The 26,996-nt window shown below is 47.8% G+C and overlaps 2 protein-coding genes across 2 annotated transcripts in view; one reads left to right on the top strand and one right to left on the bottom strand.

The window, feature by feature from the left end:
* LOC139766130 (uncharacterized) overlaps positions 1-8,619 on the bottom strand; it is a 64,837-nt gene extending 56,218 nt beyond the window's left edge. The window contains 1 exon segment of the mRNA XM_071694361.1: positions 8,056-8,619. The gene's annotated coding sequence lies outside the window, so the exon portion shown is untranslated.
* Positions 8,620-14,889: 6,270 nt separating this feature from the next.
* On the top strand, positions 14,890-24,555 carry LOC139766132 (uncharacterized). The gene is made up of 4 exons (XM_071694363.1): positions 14,890-15,047; positions 17,320-17,431; positions 22,603-22,751; positions 23,932-24,555. The coding sequence occupies exons 1-4, from the start codon at positions 15,036-15,038 to the stop codon at positions 24,082-24,084; spliced, it is 426 nt and encodes a 141-aa protein (XP_071550464.1). The 5' UTR covers positions 14,890-15,035; the 3' UTR covers positions 24,085-24,555.
* Positions 24,556-26,996: the final 2,441 nt, after the last annotated feature.

Here is a 26,996-nt window from a genome sequence, read left to right as displayed (position 1 = left end):
TCCTGTGCAAGGCTGCAGGATTTTAAGCTTGGTTGTTGGTTGTTTGGGCTTTAGCGAAGCCTATCAACAGCCGGGGTCATTCAGGTCGTCAGCTTCAAACTGCATTAACTGATCCGCAAAATCTTTTAACATTTTCTTCAGGTGTTAAGATAATTCCAAGATCACATTCACTACGTACGTGGCCCGTTAAGTCTTAAGTGTACAGTAAATAATTAATTGATTTCCTTATAAAGTAATTGTTCGTACAAATATTCGCTAAATCCCCCATATAGTATTATAATATTAGTTCATAAGAAGCATCATGCGATGAGATCTACTTTTACAGAAAAAATTGAGTTACCATTTTCTCAGAAATCATTTTAACTGGTTGATTTCTGACAGATTTGCTAACGCTAGATTTTTTTGGGCATATCTGGCATCAGGCTCAGTAGATACATTGTGTTAATGCTGTTATACCCTATTTTTCATACCTAATCGTTATTTGCTGACGGAAGGTCATAGAAATATGTGTAAGTGAATCTGGGCACTCAATTTGTGCTTTTCTATCAAACATTTTGTTGTTGAAGACATAGATTAGACGAGTCTTTGGCAGAGGGGCCCATCTCATGCCTACAGGATATGGCAGCAGCTTGACAGCGATGTCGAATTACAGAAATTCAAGATCTCAACAGGAAAAATAGGAAACACTCATGATCGCCTCTTCCCACAATGAACAGCTTTCATCTCATCTCTTCTGCTCTCCTAATCCAACACACATCATATTTACACACTCCCAGTATACAGGGGGATAAGTGAATATGGCACCAAAAATACATACCCAATAAACCACTTCAAACACATTCCAGTAAACTTGCACCCCACATGATTTTTAGCACAGAACTATCCTCTTGTTTTTCCTCTTTATCTTTCTTGTCCACCCCGATCTTTTTCTTCCTTAACCGGCGAATGATAAAAGAGAAAACATCAATCAGTGTACGATAATTAGCTAGTGCTCTTTGCCAACGCTCATGTCGGCTCTCATTTATCAAGTGATGACCGGCCTTGCGTGGTAATGCCCTTCCAAATATTTACGGAGAGAGGGAACAGAATTTATACAACTGGTTAGCATTTGTCAGTGTTGCGGTCTCATCATTCAGCTAAACTACTTCTCTTATCGCACTGCCTCATTTGATAATCCAGCTTGAAGAACTCTAGATTAAATATTTAGTCCTACAGATTGATATATAGAGATACCCCAAGTTATATGGTAACAGGGGCCATAATGCATACATACGGACACTCAGATGTGAACAAGGATGATCAGAAGTCCTTAAGGACATTCAGAGGCTGTTTGAACCCTCTGATTTCCTGAAAAAACAAAATATGGATGACCCTGAGGATTCCACGACCACTACCTGCGTTTTTATAGGTGGTCAGGTTAGGATAGGGTGGGTGCACACCTGACCTAACCTAGCCCAGACCTGACCTAACCTAGCCCAAACCTGAGCTATCCAAGCCTAAACCTGACTTAACCTAGTATAAGCCTGACGACTTAACCTAGCCCAATCCTCACCTAACTTAGTTAAAACCTGGCCTAACCCAGCGTAAACCTGACCTAACCTAGCCCAAACCTTACCTAACCTAGCTTAAACCTGACCTAATTTAGGCTAAACCTGACCTAATCTACCTAAACCTAACCTAACCTAGCCCAAACCTGATCTAACTAAGCCTAGTTATAATAATTGTATGGGGAGGGGACGAATCCTCAGATGAACCCTAAAATATACTTAAATCCAAACCAAAATATTGCCGTTTTCTCATTCCTGACTAAAGTTACCACATTCGAATTCAGATGAATTCAATAACATTCATTTATCACGAATAATTCTCCTTATGTTTATCCGATCTTATTCTTCAAACTGTCCAGCGTATGTAAACACACTGCTCGTATGTCCATCAAGCGGCCAACATGTCCGTACATACATATATATCTGAGCGTCCGTTTGACAGCTTCATAAAACAAATAAGGAACTCGCTTGGTGTCCCCCCCCCTTTTTTTTTTCAAGACCAGTAATTATGACATATGGCAGCCCTTTAATTACTTAAGTCGTTCGACCAGTTTAATTTTAGACGCGGAACTAGAATGTCATAACAACGCAGTACAACCACTTTAGTATGTTAGTTTAGTGGTAATTTTAGCGTAGAATAACACCCATATTGTACATCAACGGAATATATATATATATATATATATATATATATATATATATATATATATATATATATATATATATATATATATATATATATCATAGCCTAGCGGTAGCGCTACCGCCTGCCACGCGGGGGCTCCGGATTCGATCCTGGCTGTTGGAAGTTTGTGTATGTGTATGTCTTAGTTCAGTTAAGAAATGTATCTCTTTTTCTTGGGTATTTTATAGGATCTTGTGGTATCGAAGGTCAAACAACCCCCAAAACTGTATAATGGCTTGTTTGGTACTTAAGTCTCAGTGAGACGAACCCATAGTATGGAGACCTTCCTACAAGCCTTACTACACTAGGCACAGGACAATGATTATATGCGAGCTATTTCTACTTTTCTAATGGTGTCACAGGTTTATATAGACCTGTCATGAATATTTGTAAAATTGGTCAGCCACTCCACGACACTATAAGAGAATTTCATTCTATAAGTCTTACAAAGTCATTTCAATGGTATCTGATCGCTCAATGTGGACGCAACGGAGGATAGGAATTTCGATCCTTTATAGCAACCATACCCCACGCGTGGGCGAGTTAAGGGGCACCAAGGTCCGCTTCGGTTTATTTCTGATATATAAAACTCCTGCAGCAGATTGCAGGCAGATATAATTATTTAGAGGATGTTGTTGTTAACTGATGATTATAATAATGCGGCGTACGCCTTCAGATGCACTCCCACCCCTTTTCTCTCGTCTCGACCCGCTTTTAATTTCAAAATAAACATGCGAGCGGGAGATGCCAGCGCCCCAGTTCCTGTGGCGCGTGTACTCAACGTGATGAGCCACCCTGTGGCGGGTGTACCTGGTGCATCATGTGTCCACCCTCTTGTGTTGGATATAATAATGATGATGATGATGATAATGATAATAAAATGATAGGGCTTTCATATGCGCTCATACGTGCTAGCCTATCCCACTCTACCATGATAGGGTGTTTGTTGACCGCTATCGGCGTTTGAGGTAGCATCAGAGAAGTGGCGAAGGTCAGCTCATATGCTTACATCCACTCGCAGGTTGTGATGTATTATGCATCGAAACCAGAGCTCCTTATCCATATCCAGGCCCCACTGACCTTTTTGTGGTTACCCCTGACCGCTTCGTATGCCATGGTTCAGCCCATTGACAGCACGTCGACCCTTGTATATCACAGAGCTCAAATTCCCTGTATCTAATTCATGCCTGAACGTTCAGGCCCCGGTGAGTCAAAGCCTCTCTCTATCTTTCCATCTCGTCCTCGGCCTCTCCTTCCTCTTTGTTCCCGTGCCTCTCGACACATACATCTTGTTAGTCTGTTTATCCTAACCCATCCTCTCCGTGTGTCCAGACCATATCAGCACACCCTGCTCGCTCAGCCATCTCAAACATACTCCTATGACTCTCTCTCTCTCTCTCTCTCTCTCTCTCTCTCTCTCTCTCTCTCTCTCTCTCTCTCTCTCTCTCTCAGTCATTCCTCTTTCGATCTACCCTCACATCACATATCCTTAAGGCATTTCATTGCCAACACATCTGCCCACTTCCGTACGTTTGCATTTACGTCCCACGACTCTCATCCATACGACAGCATCTGCTGCCGTGTCTACTTCCAGGTATCTACAGCACTCGACTTCCTCCAGGTTCTGTCCATTTAAACTCAGACTCGAACACGCCTATCTCTCCTCCCTGCTAATCTTCATTTACCTTATTTCTAGTCGCATTAACTATCAACTCCTTTCATACAGTCCCAAACTCAGACACCAGCCTCTGCAGTTTCTCACTTGATTCTGCTACCAGAGCCGTGCCATCGGCGAACAACAACTGACTCCCGGAACAGACGGCAAATCCGTCTTTTTCTCAAAAACCCTCGCATTTACGTACCTCACAACCCCATCCTAAACATTAAACGGATATGGTAACACCACACACCCTTGACTCAGACCCACCTTCATCAAGAAGTACTCTGCGCATATCTTACTCTTTCGATACGAATTCCTTACTGGTGCTAGCAGCTCTCCTCCCGCACCATAATCGTAGCACCTTCAACTGAGCATCTCTATTCACCTTATCGTTACGCCTTCTACTGATCCGTAAATGTCTCATAGAAATCCCTTTCGTCCTCTGAGTATTTCCCACATTATTTCTTCAAATAATAATAATAATAATAATAATAATAATAATAATAATAATGATAATACCAATTGCCCGCCAGCAGGGTGTATGGCAGCAACCCAAGCCTTGAGCCACAAGCACCGCCCTCTGGCCCCATTCTCCCTATTGTACTAAGATTTCCCAGTGTCTTACATGCTCACCGTCCAGAACAATTTAGAGCAATATATATATATATATATATATATATATATATATATATATATATATATATATATATATATTTTTTTTTTTTTTTTTATACCTCGTCGCTGTCTCCCGCGGTTGCGAGGTAGCGCAAGGAAACAGACGAAAGAAATGGCCCAACCCCCCCCATACACATGTACATACACACGTCCACACACGCAAATATACATACCTACACAGCTTTCCATGGTTTACCCCGGACGCTTCACATGCCTTGATTCAATCCACCGACAGCACGTCAACCCCTGTATACCACATCGCTCCAATTCACTCTATTCCTTGCCCTCCTTTCACCCTCCTGCATGTTCAGGCCCCGATCACACAAAATCCTTTTCACTCCATCTTTCCACCTCCAATTTGGGCTCCCTCTTCTCCTCGTTCCCTCCACCTCCGACACATATATCCTCTTGGTCAATCTTTCCTCACTCATTCTCTCCATGTGCCCAAACCATTTCAAAACACCCTCTTCTGCTCTCTCAACCACGCTCTTTTTATTTCCACACATCTCTCTTACCCTTACGTTACTTACTCGATCAAACCACCTCACACCACACATTGTCCTCAAACATCTCATTTCCAGCACATCCATCCTCCTGCGCACAACTCTATCCATAGCCCACGCCTCGCAACCATACAACATTGTTGGAACCACTATTCCTTCAAACATACCCATTTTTGCTTTCCGAGATAATGTTCTCGACTTCCACACATTTTTCAAGGCTCCCAAAATTTTCGCCCCCTCCCTCACCCTATGATCCACTTCCGCTTCCATGGTTCCATCCGCTGACAGATCCACTCCCAGATATCTAAAACACTTCACTTCCTCCAGTTTTTCTCCATTCAAACTCACCTCCCAATTGACTTGACCCTCAACCCTACTGTACCTAATAACCTTGCTCTTATTCACATTTACTCTTAACTTTCTTCTTCCACACACTTTACCAAACTCCGTCACCAGCTTCTGCAGTTTCTCCCATGAATCCGCCACCAGCGCTGTATCATCAGCGAACAACAACTGACTCACTTCCCAAGCTCTCTCATCCCCAACAGACTTCATACTTGCCCCTCTTTCCAAGACTCTTGCATTTACCTCCCTAACAACCCCATCCATAAACAAATTAAACAACCATGGAGACATCACACACCCCTGCCGCAAACCTACATTCACTGAGAACCAATCACTTTCCTCTCTTCCTACACGTACACATGCCTTACATCCTCGATAAAAACTTTTCACTGCTTCTAACAACTTGCCTCCCACACCATATATTCTTAATACCTTCCACAGAGCATCTCTATCAACTCTATCATATGCCTTCTCCAGATCCATAAATGCTACATACAAATCCATTTGCTTTTCTAAGTATTTCTCACATACATTCTTCAAAGCAAACACCTGATCCACACATCCTCTACCACTTCTGAAACCACACTGCTCTTCCCCAATCTGATGCTCTGTACATGCCTTCACCCTCTCAATCAATACCCTCCCATATAATTTACCAGGAATACTCAACAAACTTATACCTCTGTAATTTGAGCACTCACTCTTATCCCCTTTGCCTTTGCACAATGGCACTATGCACGCATTCCGCCAATCCTCAGGCACCTCACCATGAGTCATACATACATTAAATAATCTTACCAACCAGTCAACAATACAGTCACCCCCTTTTTTAATAAATTCCACTGCAATACCATCCAATATATATATATATATTTTTTTTTTTTTTTTGCTTTGTCGCTGTCTCCCGCGTTTGCGAGGTAGCGCAAGGACAACCACATGTTTACCAAATGGCGTCCTAGCTTCGTCTCTTCGATGTATATCAACTGACTGTTATATTTCTCTCTTGTGTCTCCCCTGATGATTTGATTATTACACGAAAGTGCACTTGGGAACTTTCCGTGTTTCATTTTCCCCGTGGACTCATAAGAATATCTTGATCACGCGCAAAATTGTGATCCTTTCCAATATGTATATATATATATATATATATATATATATATATATATATATATATATATATATATATATATATATATATATATATAACCAGTAGACGCAACATTTATTAATGAACTGACGCCTATCTCAAATAAGGCATTTATATCATGACGGGTATATAGACTAACTGACATTATCGAGTTGTTTTAGATGTAAACTTTGGCGGCATCATCGGCCGTTGTGTGTGGTGGATAGGCTTTGAGCGGCTCCCACCCCCGGCAGCCGGTGCGTCACTCCCCCGCCATGTTAAGGTCACATGATAAAATACTTCCTCGGAGACATCATCCTCGGGGGGAGGAGGTGTTTAATAGTTTCCTACCTTGGTAGATGTCTATAAATATATGCACACGCATCCACACAGATACACATACCACACGAGGGAATATGGCCAAAAACGAAAGAAGTAGGTTAGGAGGAGAGTGGGGAGATGATCATGTCATAGTCGAATATTGAATTGTTGGAATATGGAAAAATAAATATAAATACAGAAAATATGAAGGAAAGGTTTAAAAAAGTTATGTGGCGAAGTTCATGAGATGGATACCCCACGGATGTACGAATAAGTAACCAACAGACTTGTGTGTATATATATATATATATATATATATATATATATATATATATATATATATATATATATATATATATATTTGCATAGATGTGCAAGTGTAAATACATATGGAGGGTATATATTTACACACGCATACTGATGAACTGTGTTGGTAAGCTTGTAACTGACCTGTAGTTTGTAAGTTGGCATGTGATTGACCTGCAGTTTATAGTGGATTTGACCTGTAGTTTGTAAATAAGCGTGTAACTAACCTGCACTTTATATATATGTGAACATAATCTGTAGTTGTTTTACTAACGTGCAATTGACCAGTTAATTGTTGAATAGCATTATCCTGACCTAATATTTGTGAAGTGTGAGAGATTAACTTGTTGATCATGTTAGGGTGAGAGTGATGTATAAACCTCGACATGAGAGGCAGACCTGTAGATCGTGATGTGAATATGTGAGTGACTTGTCGCGTGTTAGTGTGAAATTGACTCGAATTTCGAGATGAGTGTGGTCGATTTGTAGCTTGTTAGTGTGAGACTTGCTTGTAATGTGTCATTGTGTATTTGTGTGATAATGACCTGTAGTCTGGCAGTAAATGGAGACTGACTTGTAGTGTGTCGCTGTGAGAGTGACCTGTAGTGTGTCAGTGTGAGTGACCTGTAGTGTGTCAGTGTGAGAGTGACCTGTAGTGTGTCAGTGTGAGAGTGACCTGTAGTGTGTCACTGAGAGTTACCTATAGTATGTCGCTGTGAGAGTGACCTGTAGTGTGTCAGTATGAGAGTGACCTGTAGTGTGTCACTGAGGCTGACCTGAAGTGTGTCACTGAGAGTGACCTGTCGTGTGTCACTGTGAGGCTGACCTGTAGTGTGTGACCTGTAGTTTACGTGACACTATGACCTGTACAGTACGTCAGGACTGACCTGTAGCCTCGGCGGGAGGGAGTCCAGACGTGGTGGCGGAGGAGGGCGGGTCCTCAAGAGGAGGAGGCGGAGGCGGAGGAGGAGGCGATAGTAGTAGTAGTAGTGCAGGAGGCGGCTCCTGCCGGAGGCTCAGGCCCCTGGTGGCAGCCGGCACCGGTCGCCCTCGCCACCGCTACCACCCCCCAGGCGCTTCACAACACGAGCCAAGATGCCCTGATCACTACAACCACAACACTCACAACACACGATCACCTTTGCTTCAGTAGCCTGCGAGCACACATCACTGTACGTGGGTGTTGTGGAGGTGGGAGGCCGAGGTGGACTAGGTGGGACGGAAGGAGGTGGTGGAGGGTGCCGGTTCAGTGGGCTGGTGGTGGGTTGGCACTGGCGCTCCGGGACCCACACACACACACACACACACACACACACACACACACACACACACACACACACACACACACCTCCCGCCAGCCTAGCTCTTCCCGCTGGTATTTTTAAAGTCATATGGACAGCGGCCATATACGACATCTCGCGGCCCGCAACACACACACACACACACACACACGCCGCCCGCCCAGGTGATGACACGCTCCCCAACACCCACCCACCGACCAACACAGTGTTACCTGCGGTACTCCCGGCCATGTGTTTCCTGCCACCTAACCCACCTCTCCAGGTTTGCTGGGAATCCTCTGGCAATACAGTGTTGCTTGGTAGCCTCTTAGGCTTGCTGAGAGAACTCCGTGGCAACACAGTGTTGCCTGTTAGCCTCCCTAGGCTTGTTGAGAGAATTCCGTGGCAATACAGTGTTGCCTCTTAGCTTCCTAGGCTTGCTGAGAGAATTCCGTGGCAACACAGTGTTTCCAGTTAGCCTCTTAAGCTTGCTGGGAATCCTCTGGCAACACAATGTTTCCAGTTAGCCTCTTAGGCTTGCTGGGAATCGTCTGGCAACACAGTGTTTCCAGTTAGCCTCTTAGACTTGCTGGGAATCTTCTGGCAACACAGTGTTTCCAGTTAGCCTCTTAGGACTTGCTGGGAATCTTCTGGCAACACAGTGTTTCCAGTTAGCCTCCTAGGCTTGCTGGGAATCGTCTGGCAACACAGTGTTTCCTGCCATTCCCATAGGCTTGCTAAAAAAGGAAAGAAATCCTCCCGCAACACAGTTTTCCTTGCCGTCTGCAGATGACGTAGTGTTTCATGTCACCCCCCCCCCCCCCCACCAAGGTTGTGGCTGTATGTAACCCAACAGAGTCGAGTCGCTGAGAAATGTGACCTATCACCTCTCCCTCCCTGACCTCGAGACTCAACCCACCTGCACGCTGCAGCTGTGTTGGGTCTCGTTCCTTCCTTTACAGCTATTACTCCGGGTTCATTTTTTTTTTTTTTTTGTCCCATCAAAGAGCTGTTTCCTTGTATGATCCCGCCATAAGCATGACCACGTAACATATGCAAAGCCAATGCGTTACATGATGACTGTAACATGTATACTGCAAAGCCACTGCGTTATATGATGACTGTGTGGCTGTTTGCGAGTCTCGCTGGAGGGGTTTGGCCGTTGTGAAGTTTGTTTCCTCACTACCACAGCTAAGCTTTGGAACTCTTTACCTACCACAGCTAAGCTTTGGAACTCTTTACCTACCACACAGCTAAGCTTTGGAACTCTTTACCTACCACACAGCTAAGCTTTGGAACTCTTTACCTACCACAGCTAAGCTTTGGAAGTCTTTACCTACCACACAGCTAAGCTTTGGAACTCTTTACCTACCACACAGCTAAGCTTTCGAACTCTTTACCTACCACACAGCTAAGCTTTGGAACTCTTTACCTGCCACACAGCTAAGCTTTGGAACTCTTTACCTACCACACAGCTAAGCTTTGGAACTCTTTACCTACCACACAGCTAAGCTTTGGAACTCTTTACCTACCACACAGCTAAGCTTTGGAACTCTTTACCTTCTCACGCACCTTTCCAAGCGCTCACACTTGACCCCTTTTGGAAAAGGCAAGTTTTCAACTTTGTTCAGAATTCTCCAATGATGTCTTTCTCCCCATCTCTCTTCCCATCCCTCTTGTACTGTATCCGGCTGTATTCATCTGGAGCCGTGACCGGAGCCTTACGTGTAACGTGAGTATTTCCTGCCATCCTCCCCTCCCCTCAGTGGTGGCACTGGTGGAAGGGGTGAGGGGGTGTGTGTGCCATCACCAGTCCTCCCCTTCCCTCAGTGGTGGCACTGGGGGTGGTGGGGGTGAGGGGGATGTGCCATCACCAGTCCTTCCCTTCCCTCATTGGTGGCACTGGGGGTGAGGGGGGTGAGGGGGATGTGCCATCACCAGTCCTCCCCTTCCCTCATTGGTGGCACTGGGGGTGGTGGGGTGAGGGGGATGTGCCATCACCAGTCCTCCCCTTCCCTCAGTGGTGGCACTGGGGGTGGGTGGTGGGGGTGAGGGGTGTGTGCCATCACCAGTTCTCCCCTTCCCTCAGTGGTGGCACTGGGGATGGGGGGGTGAGGGGGATGTGCCATCACCAGTCCTCCCCTTCCCTCAGTGATGGCACTGGGGATGGGGGGGATGAGGGGGATGTGCCATCACCAGTCATCCCCTTCCCTCAGTGATGGCACTGGGGATGGGGGGGTGAGGGGGATGTGCCATCACCAGTCCTCCCCTTCCCTCAGTGGTGGCACTGTAGCCGTGGGGGGAAGGGTGGAGGGGGGGGTGTGTTGTGGGTACCATCACCAGCACTTCAGACTGACTCATATGACAATAATGGTGGGAATGGTGCCAACACCACCGCCTGCCCGCCTGCCTCTGCCACCATCATTATCCTCTCCCAACGCCGCCCCCGTCCCGCTTGCTCTGTTGGTTACTGTACCTGTGTTACTGGCTTTGTTAGGGACCGTTACTGGCTTTGTTAGGGGCCCTTACTGGCTTTGTTAGGGACCGTTACTGGCTTTGTTAGAGACCGTTACTGGCTTTGTTAGGGACCCTTACTGGCTTTGTTAGGGACCGTTACTGGCTTTGTTAGGGACCGTTACTGGCTTTGTTAGGGACCGTTACTGGCTTTGTTAGGGACCCTTACTGGCTTTCAAAGGTCTTACGTTGTGTTCAAAGGTCGTACCGTCGTGTTCAAAGGTCGTACCATCGTGTTCAAAGGTCGTACCATCGTGTTCAAAGGTCGTACCATCGTGTTCAAAGGTCGTACCGTCGTGTTCAAAGGTCTTACGTTGTGTTCAAAGGTCGTACCATCGTGTTCAAAGGTCGTACCGTCGTGTTCAAAGGTCTTACGTTGTGTTCAAAGGTCGTACCATCGTGTTCAAAGGTCGTACCGTCGTGTTCAAAGGTCTTACGTTGTGTTCAAAGGTCGTACCATCGTGTTCAAAGGTCTTACGTTGTGTTCAAAGGTCGTACCATCGTGTTCAAAGGTCGTACCATCGTGTTCAAAGGTCGTACCATCGTGTTCAAAGGTCTTACGTTGTGTTCAAAGGTCGTACCATCGTGTTCAAAGGTCTTACGTTGTGTTCAAAGGTCGTACCATCGTGTTCAAAGGTCTTACGTTGTGTTCAAAGGTCGTACCGTCGTGTTCAAAGGTCTTACGTTGTGTTCAAAGGTCGTACCATCGTGTTCAAAGGTCTTACGTTGTGTTCAAAGGTCGTACCATCGTGTTCAAAGGTCTTACGTTGTGTTCAAAGGTCGTACCATCGTGTTCAAAGGTCTTACGTTGTGTTCAAAGGTCGTACCATCGTGTTCAAAGGTCTTACGTTGTGTTCAAAGGTCGTACCATCGTGTTCAAAGGTCGTACCGTCGTGTTCAAAGGTCTTACGTTGTGTTCAAAGGTCGTACCATCGTGTTCAAAGGTCTTACGTTGTGTTCAAAGGTCGTACCATCGTGTTCAAAGGTCTTACGTTGTGTTCAAAGGTCGTACCATCGTGTTCAAAGGTCGTACCGTCGTGTTCAAAGGTCTTACGTTGTGTTCAAAGGTCGTACCATCGTGTTCAAAGGTCGTACCATCGTGTTCAAAGGTCTTACGTTGTGTTCAAAGGTCGTACCATCGTGTTCAAAGGTCTTACGTTGTGTTCAAAGGTCGTACCATCGTGTTCAAAGGTCGTACCATCATGTTCAAAGGTCGTACCATCGTGTTCAAAGGTCGTACCGTCGTGCTCAAAGGTCGTACCGTCGTGTTCAAAGGTCTTACGTTGTGTTCAAAGGTCGTACCGTCGTGTTCAAAGGTCGTACCGTCGTGTTCAAAGGTCGTACCATCGTGCTCAAAGGTCGTACCGTCGTGTTCAAAGGTCTTACGTTGTGTTCAAAGGTCGTACCGTCGTGTTCAAAGGTCGTACCGCCGTGTTCAAAGGTTGTACCGTCGTGTTCAAAGGTCGTACCGTCGTGTTCAAAGGTCGCACCGTCGTGTTCAAAGGTCGTACCACCATGTTCAACGGTCGTACCACCATGTTCAAAGGTCGTACCACCATGTTCAAAGGTCGTACCATCGTGTTCAAAGGTCGTACCGTCGTGTTCAAAGGTCGTACCATCGTGTTCAAAGGTCGTACCGTCGTGTTCAAAGGTCGTACCATCGTGTTCAAAGGTCGTACCATCGTGTTCAAAGGTCGTACCATCGTGTTCAAAGGTCGTACCGTCGTGCTCAAAGGTCGTACCGTCGTGTTCAAAGGTCTTACGTTGTGTTCAAAGGTCGTACCGTCGTGTTCAAAGGTCGTACCGTCGTGTTCAAAGGTCGTACCGTCGTGTTCAAAGGTCGTACCATCGTGTTCAAAGGTCGTACCGTCGTGTTCAAAGGTCGTACCGTCGTGTTCAAAGGTCGTACCATCGTGTTCAAAGGTCGTACCATCGTGTTCAAAGGTCGTACCACCATGTTCAAAGGTCGTACGTCGTGTTCAAAGGTCGTACCGTCGTGTTCAAAGGTCGTACCATCGTGTTCAAAGGTCGTACCATCGTGTTCAAAGGTCGTACCGTCGTGTTCAAAGGTCGTACCGTCGTGTTCAAAGGTCGTACGTCGTGTTCAAAGGTCTTACGTTGTGTTCAAAGGTCGTACCATCATGTTCAAAGGTCGTACCATCGTGTTCAAAGGTCGTACCACCATGTTCAAAGGTCGTACCATCGTGTTCAAAGGTCGTACCATCGTGTTCAAAGGTCGTACCGTCGTGTTCAAAGGTCGTACCGTCGTGTTCAAAGGTCGTACCATCGTGTTCAAAGGTCGTACCGTCGTGTTCAAAGGTCGTACCGTCGTGTTCAAAGGTCTTACGTTGTGTTCAAAGGTCGTACCGTCGTGTTCAAAGGTCTTACGTTGTGTTCAAAGGTCGTACCATCGTGTTCAAAGGTCTTACGTTGTGTTCAAAGGTCGTACCATCGTGTTCAAAGGTCTTACGTTGTGTTCAAAGGTCGTACCATCGTGTTCAAAGGTCTTACGTTGTGTTCAAAGGTCGTACCGTCGTGTTCAAAGGTCGTACCGTCGTGTTCAAAGGTCGTACCATCGTGTTCAAAGGTCGTACCGTCTACCGTCGTGTTCAAAGGTCTTACGTTGTGTTCAAAGGTCGTACCGTCGTGTTCAAAGGTCGTACCGCCGTGTTCAAAGGTTGTACCGTCGTGTTCAAAGGTCGTACCGTCGTGTTCAAAGGTCGCACCATCGTGTTCAAAGGTCGAACCGTCGTGTTCAAAGGTCGTACCATCGTGTTCAAAGGTCATACCGTCGTGTTCAAAGGTCGTACCATCGTGTTCAAAGGTCGTACCGTCGTGTTCAAAGGTCGTACGCACTGCCGTCCTGAAGGCGCTGACCTCGACGAGGTCTCCACCAGATGAACAGAACTTGTGTCCTGAGGAATTTAAGTAATCACGTCAGACCAGAACACAACACCGTAACTCAGACTCAAGTCTTGGCTTCCCTTATGATGTCAAGTCGCAGGCCATACTTAGGCTCTTGTCACTTGCCCCAGCAGGTGACACTTTCCGAGAACAGTATGTCAGGAGGACAAGGACTAGTGCCAGCGGGAGACCTGGCGAATCTGATGCCACCACCACTGGCCTGGTGTACTAGGGCAGTCCCCCGGCCACTTCATGCTACCACTGCCTTTACTGACCTGGTGTACTAGGGCAGACCCCAGCCACTACTGACCTGGTGTACTAGGGCAGACCCCAGCCACTTCCTGCTACCACCGCCAACACTGACCTGGTGTACTAGGGCACACCCCGGCCACTTCCTGCCACCACCGCCACCACTGACATGGTGTACTAGGGCAGCCCCCGGCCACTTCCTGCCAACGTTACCTGCCTGCTCCTGCCTGACATTCGGGCTGCCCCATCGGCTTGTTGTCCCCGGACCAGGGTTCGAACCTCCTGCTTTGCCACCCCTTTCCTACCACTGTTTTTGGTCGGGTCTTCAGAAAACGTCGTCGCGGACCATCAGGTCTTCTGTTATATGTCCTTCCCATGTACAGTCTGTATCTTCCTTATCCTCCTCCTTATCTTCCACTTCCATCTCCTCTTCTCTCAATCTTTCTCTTCTTCATTCTCCTTATCCTCTTCCTCTCCTTATCTCCCTCATCCTCCTTATCTTCCTAATCCTCCTTATCTCCCTGCCGTTGATGCTCCATATCTTCCCGTCGCGGGAGTCACGTAATCGCCTCCTGATCCTTTAAGCGCATTGTTCCACATTTTTTCCCCTGGTTGGTCTTCCCCTGGTAACTTCCCTTCCGCCGTTCACCCTCCTGTTGACTGAGCCCATCTGAGCCAGATTACCAGTTTCTTACCGACACAAAACTTCCCAATAGCCGTACATCTTTTGTTTAAGCTTGGGGAGGGAAGACTTAGTCCTTATGTCTTGGGTACATGGTGGTGGACCAATGAGCTCTCATTATCCCCGTGACGTCACGGTGGCCCGCTGGTATATAAGGGAGGGACGTCGAAGAGCTTGACCACAGGACCTGCCGCTTTCACTGGGGTATCATCTTCCCGAAGCTCTCCATCGGCAGGACATGTTCTCTCAGGTACGACAAACACACGAGGGCACGACTCCAACCCAGGTGCTCGCTGCCGGGGGTAGGTTGAGGTGCGCTTTACGCGGGAAACGCACAAGGGCGTCTGGTAGTGAGGATGGGACGTTGAGTTATCCCAAGGGCGTCGGAGAGGACATTGTAGACCGGGTTAACCTCTGTTATAATACAGGAGGACTAGAGGTTCTAATACAGGGGGAACTCAGGCTAGAAGAATGATTTTTCGAGTTGATATTGTTTATGATACATAATTTATTTGTTTATTCGCTGATATGATAATATATAGTTTCATGAGGTAATAGTAATGTAAAGAACAATAATGTTTACATCAATTAGTTGATTAATGATACCTAATATACATATTTATACACCTCATATATTCTTTGTTATGCTGGTTTGGTATGTTGATGTATTATTAGGTGTAGTGATGTAGTTGGTGTATTTCACGTAGGTGTATTGATGTTCACGTTTGGTTTACATTAGAAATGTAAACTGTTGTATTTTGTCTCACTGATTTGTATCACCCCAGTGGTTGCTTACCCCCTGCCCGCCCCGTATTTCCATTTAGTTTCCGTCTTGTGTCAGTCCCGTGTCCGCCTGTGTATACGTCCCGTGTCCGCCTGTGTATACGTCCCGTGTCCGTCCGTGTATACGTCCCGTGTCCGTCCGTGTATACGTCCCGTGTCTGTCTCTTGTCAATCCTTACTGAGAATATACATGTTATGTAATACATTCCCTTTACAATTACCAGTGGATGAAATTCAAATGAAGATTTGCTGCCAACGTATAGAAAACAACGATAAAGTATGATAATAGAATAAGATATATATATATATATATATATATATATATATATATATATATATATATATATATATATATATATATATATGTATATACACACACACACACACACACACACACACACACACACACACACAACCCTCTTTTGTGAAGCCTGTGTGTTTTCGTTGTGGTAAATACAACCATGAGTCTCTTTCCCTCAGCAACAATTCATTGATCAGCGATTCATTTGTGACATCTCTCGATTGCTGACGTAATCAGATTAACACACACACGATTAATTGTGGACTGGGACGGTTTTAATGAGGTTAACGACGTTGTTCGTTTAGACTCTGTTTGACACCCTCCGTCAGCAGTTATTAGCGGTAGTTCAGTCACATGGTATACTGCACGTTAGGAGTTCCCAGGCTTTTGTATCTGTCATCCCTTAGCATAGACTTATTAAGCCTTCATCCACCCCTAATCACATACCCAGTAATAGATAATAATAATAATAAAATAATAATAATAATAATAATAATAATAATGATAATAACAACATTAATGATAATCAGAATAATGATAATGATATTAATGATATAGCCTAGGTTGCGCTCCCGCCTGCCACGCAGGGGTCCCGGGTTCGATCCTGGCTGTTGGAGGTTTGTGTGTTATATGGAGTGCGCGTTCATCTGCACTATATATATATATATATATATATATATATATATATATATATATATATATATATATATATATATATATATAATAGTTCTACATTTTATTACAAGAAGAAAATTTTTCTGCCTTCCCTTTATGTAGGGGTAACTATTCAGAATTTTATTCATTTCATCCACCCCCTGTCGACTCCTTGGGAGTCTATAAACGACCAATTTGGGAATCACCACTATAGGTAGTGTTGTATTCCAGTGGCCAGAAGATTAGCTAATTGATCGTTAAGAGAGAAGCGATTGATGATTACGCTTCAGAATGGTTACACGTGACAAGTGGAGTGCCACAGGGATCACGCTTGGAACCAATTATGTTTCTGACATGTATCATTTGGGGCTCATAATGGAGTGTGTTGTAAGATTATCAGAATTTGCAGTCGCCAATAAACAGATGCAAATCTGCACCCAAAATTGACCGTCTACAGCTGCGAGCTGGCTTGATCAAACTGTTACTCTGGAACCACAAATGGTAGATGAACTGTATTGTCCTTGAGACATGTTTGTATGTCTTCTGTTCTTACCACACTAATCCAAGAGCTTCTGTTCTCGTCCCATTACCACAAACAACCACGTTAGGACCCAATGGTTTGTTCGTTTGACTTCCTCTTGTCTTCCTTCGTCGCTACGTGTGTGCAACGTCTCGTCTTACACGTTGACTTACGGTGAGTAAGGAGAGACGCAGACCCGGTCTGGGCTGTGTTGACCCCTGGTGTTGTATGTGAGGTGTTGAGACCAGTGTTCCCGTGCTGCAGCGAGGCGGTGGCTGTGTGTTGGTGGTGCTGATGGTGGCAGCAGTGGCGTCGCCGTTGCACGCCGTGCCCAAGCGCGTCGCCAACAGGATGATCCCCAGCTGGTGGTCCACAGGTGAGTCTTCCTCCCAGGGTACTTCCTCCTCATCCCTCCCTCCCTCCTGCAGGAGGAGCAGTACAACGACAACGGTGAGAAGTATCCTTGTCTTCCTCTCCCCTCACTGTGCTCCTCTCTTGAGTCTGCCTCGGGTGGGAGTTTCTCAATTTGCTCTCTCTCTCTCTCTCTCTCTCTCTCTCTCTCTCTCTCTCTCTCTCTCTCTCTCTCTCTCTCTCTCTCTCTCTCGGCAGCTAATGTGCTAAGCGGCCATCGCGGAGGCTGCCAGGAAGTCAGTTTACATCCAAAGGTTCATTCAGAACACACACACACACACACACACACACACACACACACGCACACACACACACACACACACACACACACACACACACACACACACACACATGCAGGTCAACCATAATTAAGGTGTGTGTGTGTGTGTGTGTGTGTGTGTGTGTGTGTGCATGTGTGTGTGTGTGTGTGTGTGTGCATGTGTGTGTGTGTGTGTGTGTGTGTGTGTGTGTGTGTGTGTGTGTGTGTGTGTTGCTGCCACACTTGGCACAGTTCGCCCCCATGTGTTCGCACATGATGGCTGGCCTCCGGTACATATTTACGAAGGAGGAAGTTGCTCCATGTTTCTCGATGGTCAGCACCACGCGCCACGGATCCCACGGGCTCAGGGTCGATCGCCAGTGCATGGCAGACGAGGGGACCAAGATGTGAGGAGGTGACGGGAGGGAGAAGGAGGAGACAGAAGGTATGGTAGGTGACGGGAAGGAGGAGGAGACGGAAGGTGTGAGAGGTGATGGGAGGAGGAGGAGGAGACAGAAGGTATGGGAGGTGACGGGAGGGAGGAGGAGGAGGAGACAGAAGGTGTGGGAGGTGATGGGAGGAAAAGGAGGAGACAGAAGGTATGGGAGGTGACGGGAGGGAGGAGGAGGAGGAGACAGAAGGTGTAGGAGGTGATGGGAGGGAGGAGGAGGAGGAGACAGAAGGTGTGGGAGGTGATGGGAGGGAGGAGGAGGAGGAGACAGAAGGTGTGGGAGGTGACGGTTGGCGGGGTGTGGGGACGACCCCAGGCGTGGAGATCACTACGGGAGCTGTGGCTGGGTTGTGAGTTGTCGTGTGGGATAGTCCCGCCACAGCTGTGGTGGTTGTCGTGTGGGATAGTCCCGCCACAGCTGTGGTGGTTGTGGTGTGGGATAGTCCCGCCACAGCTGTGTGGTTGTGGTGTGGGATAGTCCCGCCACAGCTGTGTGGTTGTGGTGTGGGATAGTCTCGCCACAGCTGTGGTGGTTGTGGTGTGGGATAGTCCCGCCACAGCTGTGGTGGTTGTGGTGTGGGATAGTCCCGCCACAGCTGTGTGGTTGTGGTGTGGGATAGTCCCGCCACAGCTGTGTGGTTGTGGTGTGGGATAGTCCGCCACAGCTGTGGTGGTTGTGGTGTGGGATAGTCCCGCCACAGCTGTGTGGTTGTCGTGTGGGATAGTCCCGCCACAGCTGTGTGGTTGTGAGTGAGAACCACAGCTGGAGTTGTTGGTTGGTGCCTGCCGGGTGATCTGACGTGACTGAGGTGAGCTGAGATTATGTCCCGCCCACTTATCGTGCCCGCACGCGGGGTGAACCGTGGGGGCGCCACGGTGTGGTGGGTCGTTGAGCGCAGGGGGCGCTAGACTGTGGTTGTGGGCGGTGGACGCAGGAAGTGGTGGATACCACAGGCGAATCAGGACCAGCTGTGTGTCGTGTCATCTCGCTTGCGTGTGTGGATAGCCACCCACTGGGATAATAGTCCGCCCACTTTGTGTGAATATCCTCCACTGTGGTGTGATGATAGCAGCCAACTTGGGTCTCAGTTGGAAACTCGCACAGCTGGGGAATTACATAATCCGACAATTAGTTGTGTTGGAACCGCCACGCTGTAGGAGAAGTACAAACCACTACAGAGACACATGTGGGGTGGGAATACGTGCCAACTTGGTGTTGTCGTAAGCCGCCACGTGTAGAATGCGTGATATCCGCCACGTGGTAATGGATAAACGCACAGCTGGAGTTACATTGTTTGCCTGCCGGGTGATCTGGACCTGTGACCTAACAAGTTAACTCATACTCCCACGTGCCCGACAGACGACCGACTGCTACAGCCTGCGACCTGACTGGCGAGTGTCAGGAACGAGGAAGTGTGACACCAGGAGACCTGACCAGCTGCTGTCATCAGCTGCCAGCTGCGTGCAACCTACCTCTGGAAATAAAGCCACTTGAATTACACTATTGGGGATCAACGAGTCCACATGGGACTACCATCACGCCTCACAGTGGGACACTCGGAGGGTATCTCGTGCACCCGATACCACTGGAGGTACTTGGACCTCACACTCGTACTGGAAATGAGACACTGCGACAATGCCTAGTGAGGAGGGGAGAGAATCTCCGTGGAGATCACCCACTGGAGATGGAATTCGACCACCCTGTACTGAGAGATTCACACTAATGCCGTACTGATGGGATCACCACATACCCTGGGATCCTGGAGAACTGTGCCCCGAGCCTCACAGTCGGGCGGTCATGAACCTTGGGGAGATGTAGTGCACAGCCTGCATGACCTGACCTGCGAGTACAGCCTGGACGACCTGGCGAAGTGCTCAGCTGCTGATCCTCACAGCCTGTACTGGGCGAAGTGGCCAGGATGGTGACTGTGCAAGTCAGCTGCATACTGTGCGAGTGGTGCGTACTGGGAGTGCAAGTGGGTGGGCTACGTGCAACGACCCTCACAGTGCGGCACGTGGAGGGTGAGGTCTCGTGCGAGCCTCACAGTGCCGTACGTGGAGCGGGGTGAGGTCTCGTGCGAGCCTCACAGTGCCGTACGTGGAGGAGGGGGAGGAGGTCTCGTGCGAGCCTCACAGTGCCGTACGTGGAGGAGGGGGAGGAGGTCTCGTGCGAGCCTCACAGTGCCGTACGTGGAGGAGGGGGAGGAGGTCTCGTGCGAGCCTCACAGTGCAGTACGTGGGGAAGGAGAGGTCTCGTGCGAGCCTCACAGTGCCGTACGTGGAGGAGGGGGAGGTCTCGTGCGAGCCTCACAGTGCCGTACGTGGAGGAGGGGGAGGAGGTCTCGTGCGAGCCTCACAGTGCCGTACGTGGAGGAGGGGGAGGAGGTCTCGTGCGAGCCTCACAGTGCGGTACGTGGAGGAGGGGAGGAGGTCTCGTGCGAGCCTCACAGTGCCGTACGTGGAGGAGGGGGAGGAGGTCTCGTGCGAGCCTCACAGTGCGGTACGTGGAGGAGGGGGAGGAGGTCTCGTGCGAGCCTCACAGTGCGGTACGTGGAGGAGGGGGAGGAGGTCTCGTGCGAGCCTCACAGTGCGGTACGTGGAGGAGGGGGAGGAGGTCTCGTGCGAGCCTCACAGTGCCGTACGTGGAGGAGGGGGAGGAGGTCTCGTGCGAGCCTCACAGTGCGGTACGTGGAGGAGGGGGAGGAGGTCTCGTGCGAGCCTCACAGTGGAGCATTATGGTGGTGGGGGGGAAGTTCTACACTCGTAAGTCCCCCAAGTCTTGAACCGTCTTCATCATCCCACAACACTTGTCAACTTGTGTATACCGTCGACGTAGACAATGTCAACACACACACACACACACACACACACACACACACACACACCTCCTAACACTATATATACAACAGATATATAAAACTGTTGTAGCAATATTTTGGCGTTCTACGTTCTTGTTGTGACCTCTGGTTGTGCTTTCCCAGCAGCCGTCGGTGGCCTGTCCATTGCCGACATTGTCATCTTGATGGAGATAATTCCGTAACTCTTCCTTCTTCCACTGAGGACAAGTGCATATACCATAACTCCTCCACTGAGGACAACTGTATATACCATAACTCCTCCACTGAGGACAACTGTATATACCATAACTCCTCCACTGAGGATAACTGTATATACCATAACTCCCAGTGTTTCACTTCTCATAGTTCAATTAACCATCTGTGTTGCCCAGGTCGGACCTTCTCATATATTATTATGTCTTTAAAGCTGGTGACAAGATTTGAGGAACATTATCTCATTAAAGTATAATGTAATTAGTTTGTTAATGTTATCTTTTCTGTATCCTTGAAATGTGATTTAAAAAGTCACCACCAGATAATGTTCTCACAAATGTTATTTCAGGTGTACTGGTGTTATCACATAACATTTTCAGGTCTACTGGTGTTATCACATTCTCTCATGTGTACTGATGTTATCACATACTCCCATGTGTTCTAGTGTTATCACATACTCTCGTGTTCTAGTGTTATCACATACTCTCATGTATCCTGGTGTTATCACATACTCCCATGTGTCCTGGTGTTATCACATACTCCCGTGTGTCCTGGTGTTATCACATACTCCCATGTGTCCTGGTGTTATACTCTCATGTGTCTTGTTGTTATCATATACTCTCGTGTTCTAGTGTTATCACATACTCTCATGTATCCTGGTGTTATCACATAATCATGTCCTGGTGTTATCACATACTCCCGTGTGTCCTGGTGTTATCACATAATCATGTCCTATTGTAATCACATACTCCCATGTATCCTGGTGTTATCACATAATCATGTCCTGTTGTTATCACATACTCCCATGTGTCCTGTTGTTATCACATACCCATGTGTCCTGGTGTTATCACATAATCATGTCCTGTTGTTATCACATACTCCCATGTGTCTTGGTGTTATCACATACCCATGTGTCCTGGTGTTATACTCTCATGTGTCCTGTTGTTATCACATACTCTCGTGTTCTAGTGTTATCACATACTCTCATGTATCCTGGTGTTATCACATAATCATGTCCTGGTGTTATCACATACTCCCGTGTGTCCTGGTGTTATCACATAATCATGTCCTGTTGTAATCACATACTCCCATGTGTCCTGGTGTTATCACATACTCTCATGTGTCCTGGTGTTATACTCCCATGTGTCCTGGTGTTATCACATACCCATGTGTCCTGGTGTTATCACATAATCATGCCCTGTTGTTATCACATAATCCCATGTGTCCTGGTGTTATCACATACTCCCATGTGTCCTGGTGTTATCACATACCCATGTGTCCTGGTGTTATCACATGATCATACCATCATGCCACGAGCCAGAGAGTGCGTCATAACCGTGGCTGGTGGTGTAGTGTGCCCCTCCCTACCCCGACAGCCAAGAACGTGTGTTGGTCTGGGTCAGACTGCATGCCGGGCGAGTGCTGCGCGCGGCCCATGCTCTCCTCCAAGTCGTACTGCATGCCGCTCAGGAACCGTGGCCAGGTGTGCGACGCGTCGCCCCTCATGCTCAACTTCGCCGACGGGGTAAGACGCATCACACACACACACACACACACACACACACACACACCTTCCTGAAGACTCTCTCTCTCTCTCTCTCTCTCTCTCTCTCTCTCTCTCTCTCTCTCTCTCTCTCTCTCTCTCTCTCTCTCTCTCTCTCTCTCTCTCTATCTATCTATCTATCTATCTCTACCATCTCATTTTCTTTACCTCAGATGGGAAAGGTGATTAACCCAATCCCTCCTGAAGCCGAGCTAACAGGTTAACCCAACATGACCCATTGGTACTAATTAAGGTTATCAGTGATTAACAAGACACAAATAGGTCGTTAGGTAGTTAAGGTTGTGATTGTTGGACGGTTCCTTATAGTTCGATGGTCAGTTGATGTTAACCTTAGGGTTTTTTCAGATACGAAAGGATTAGATAGGTAGAAAGTTAGAGATTATAATACAGTGGTTTTGTGAGAGACGATTGTGAGACAAAGGGACAGTTATGAGACACGAGTGATGACCCTATTATAACCTGGACGTCTTTCTGAGTATGTGAGAAATGTGATTTTTTTTATATAAGAGAAAATAGTTAAGATTGTGGAAGGAGTGAGACCTGATCCTGTGACCTGTGCCCCAGTGAGACCTGACCCTTTGACCTGTACCACAGATAGACCAGACCCTTTGACCTGTGCCTTAGTTAGACCTGGCCCTTTGACCTGTGGCTCAGTGAAGCGTGACCCTTTGACCTGTACCACAGATAGACCTGACCCTTTGACCTGTACCACAGATAGACCAGACCCTTTGACCTGTACCACAGATAGATCAGACCCTCTGATCTGCTCCCCAGATAGACCAGATCCTCTGACCTGCTCGCCAGATAGACCAGACCCTCTGACCTGCTCCCCAGATAGACCAGACCCTCTAACCTGCTCCCCAGATAAACCCGACCCTCTGACCTGACCCTCTGACCTGCTCCCCAGATAGACCAGACCCTCTAACCTGCTCCCCAGATAAACCCGACCCTCTGACCTGACCTTCTGACCTGCTCCCCAGATAGACCAGACCCTCTGACCTGCTCCCCAGATAGACCAGACCCTCTGACCTGCTTCCCAGATAGACCTGACCCTCTGACCTGCTCCCCAGTGAGACTCGAGGTTGGGGAGATGTCGCCAGTGTACCAGCTCACCCAAGGCCCTTGCCTCTCCCCTCGCCAGATATACTTCAGTGACTGTCCGTGCCATGAGGACCTGACGTGCGCCTCCCTCAGCAACAAAGCCAAGGCGCAGTGTGTGGACCTGCGCACCTTGGAGATCGACTACCGCCGCCTGGCGGCCATGAGCATCCCACCTCCCAACGAGAACCACTGAGGAAGGCGCCGACGATGAAGACGACCTCGACCTCAAGGCTGACGACCCGCCTGCGTATCAAGGACACACTCGGAACCTCGGAATTATCTTGCGGACGCGACACTTGGAGGACCACCAGCTCTCGGCTCCTCGGCGGCGATCCGTCAGTGGCTCAAGGAGTGCGTGCCAGCAGCTCGAGGACGACGTAAAGAAAAATTTCATACATATCTCAAGGACCACTTGTGACCATTTCGAGGACCCACTCGTCATACTGTGAAGCACACTTGGTCACATCTGGGACAGCCTTGGATCGTCTGACAAAGGTCTCCTCGCCATTTCGAGGAGGACTTACCTCGTCAGCACTTCAAGGACGACCCACGAGCCTCATCCCGAGGAGCAGAGGTCAAGTGGTTGCCAGCAGATGCTAGTTAGTGTGAGGTCATGTCAGCCAGTTTGTAAATGAAAAGAAAAATATACAAAAAAATCCTGAAACTTTTTCATTTTCTCCCACATCACCAAACTGCATCTTTACTCACACACACACACACACACACACACACACACACACACACACACACACACACACACAGGGTGTGCCATGGAGGTGGCCATCCCCCAGCATAGCAGGGTGGAGGCAGCCCATACAGTCGACGTACTCAGCCCACCACGACTTTAACCCCTTCAGGACTTCACGACTTTTAAGATTTTCTATCCGAACTTTAAGCAACGTTTAATGACATAAAAGGAATGCGATTGTGTATCTTGAAATATTCCAGTTATGTACGATGCAGCTGATAACGTTATCTTCACATATGGCAGTGTAGAAGAGCTGAGAATATTTATGTATGTCACTTTTGATATGACTTTAAGTAGGAAGGGGACGTATGCCATTGCTGATATATTTCTTGTAGTATTTAGATGGAATGCTGTTTGCAGTGAATGACACGTTATGAGCAGTGATGTGTATGAGTTCGTAGTATCACAGTCAGTGAGAGGTTGGTAGTGTGGAGTTCACAGGAGAACCAGATCGCGAGGCAGGAGCTGAGAGATTATGATAGGTCGTGGATTGGGAGCAAAAATCTGGAGACGTGTGTTGGATGGCGCTGCGAGTGTAGCAGCCCGTGTGGCCGCGACGTCGAAGTGCCAGACACGTCCTGGGGTCATGAGAGCTTCACCTGCGACGTCGAAGTCCCAGACGCGTCCTGGGGTCATGAGAGCTTCACCTGCGACGTCGAAGTACCAGACGCGTCCTGGGGTCATGAGAGCTTCACCTGCGACGTCGAAGTCCCAGACGCGCCCTGGGGTCATGCGAGCTTCACCTGCGACGTCGAAGTCCCAGACGCGTCCTGGGGTCATGAGAGCTTCATCTGCGACGTCGAAGTCCTGGTCGGGTCCTTTTGGTCATGTCAGCATCGTGTGCAGTAGTGGTGGGGAGGAGGTGCACGTGAGGCAGTAGACATGACTGCTCTCTGAGCATTAGGTATGATCGCACGGTAGACAGGTACACTCGCACGTCTTCATAAGTCAGTCACAGTGACACACATAGACATAAACCTACGTGAACTCGAGAAAATTTGAGGCGAGAGAGACAGGGAGGAAGATGGTGTACGAGAAGGATTATCATTGTCTTGTACGCCACACCCAGGCAACAATATGCTCATTACTGACGCCACTTGAGGCACCGGACGGCCAAACTCCTCCTGGTGCTGGGGATCAACACGAAGCCGCCGGGGTGCGCCTACTCTACCTGGCGCGGGTGCCACCAAGACCTTCCGAGATCTACAACACCAGGTGTTTGGGTCCACCGGGACCCATAGCCAGCGTCTCGCCTGCTGTGTATGTGTGTGTGTGTGTGTGTGTGTGTGTGAGGGTGTGTGTCGGAGATACGATACGTAACCACTTACATTAACATTGTAAACTTAGAAACCATCTTGTGATTATTTTCGTCCTTATACTCTTTAGCCTGAGTGTTGATAATTGATAACTACTGTATCCCTGACTGATCTTGTTAACTGTTAGCGGGTGGTGAAGTGTTCGATGGTGGGGTATCTCGAACGAGTCGAACGGGACACAGTGTACTGGATGGCCCGGTACACAGCCTAGGACGTCTGCTCATATCCTAAGGAGGAACCATCCTCCCACGGGGATGTCACCTCGCCAGGGATAATGATGTCAGATGTGACCATCTTCCCTGGCCACAGTAGCCTTGCTCCCACATGATGTCATATACTGCACCATCTCTCTCTCTCTTGCTAAACTTGGAATCGAAAACCTTATTAACTCTCCTGTGTTATCACGTCCGCTCACCTGTTCCTCTCCGTTGGGCTATGATGTCGCTTCCTTCTCTCTGCTTTGCAGTGGTCATTTCAGCCACTATGGGTCCACTCCTTTATGGCGTGAACCAAGGGCAGGCAGGCAGGTGGCTGGTTATTCCAGTAGTTTCTGTATGGAGACCAGACACACGAAGATGAACCGTTGGGACGCCTGATTCAATAATCCTCATTCGACATAAGCATAGAATTCTTTCTTATAACCTTTCCACCTTCAAGAATCAGGTCGAGAAAGATCAATGGCGTTCAAACTAGTCACCACTACATCAATTTTCATAGTGTGATGAAATATAGTTTCCCTTACTTACGATAAGAACAGATTTATCCTTGTTTTGTCTGCCCCTGAGAGAAAAATTAACACAAGACTGTAAGTGCTTGGCAACCCCACCCTTCTTCGTTGAGAAATCGATTAACTAATTCTTTTTTGAAGGAAAATGATAGAAAATGAAGGAAGTGTAATACCCGGTTGCTGAACTCGGTAATCTTGGGGTCACAACTGCTCAAGAGAACGAGATATTGGAGATTTTGATCTTGCGCCTCTCGGCCCAGGTCAAGGAAAAGAGAAATTGTAATCTTGCCAGACCAAATGGAAATTAATGCTTA

The sequence above is a fragment of the Panulirus ornatus genome, chromosome 57 (genome assembly GCF_036320965.1).
Source record: "Panulirus ornatus isolate Po-2019 chromosome 57, ASM3632096v1, whole genome shotgun sequence".
NCBI lineage: Eukaryota > Metazoa > Arthropoda > Malacostraca > Decapoda > Palinuridae > Panulirus > Panulirus ornatus.
Note: the sequence above shows the minus strand (reverse complement) of the source record. Positions and strands in the feature narration are given on the sequence as shown.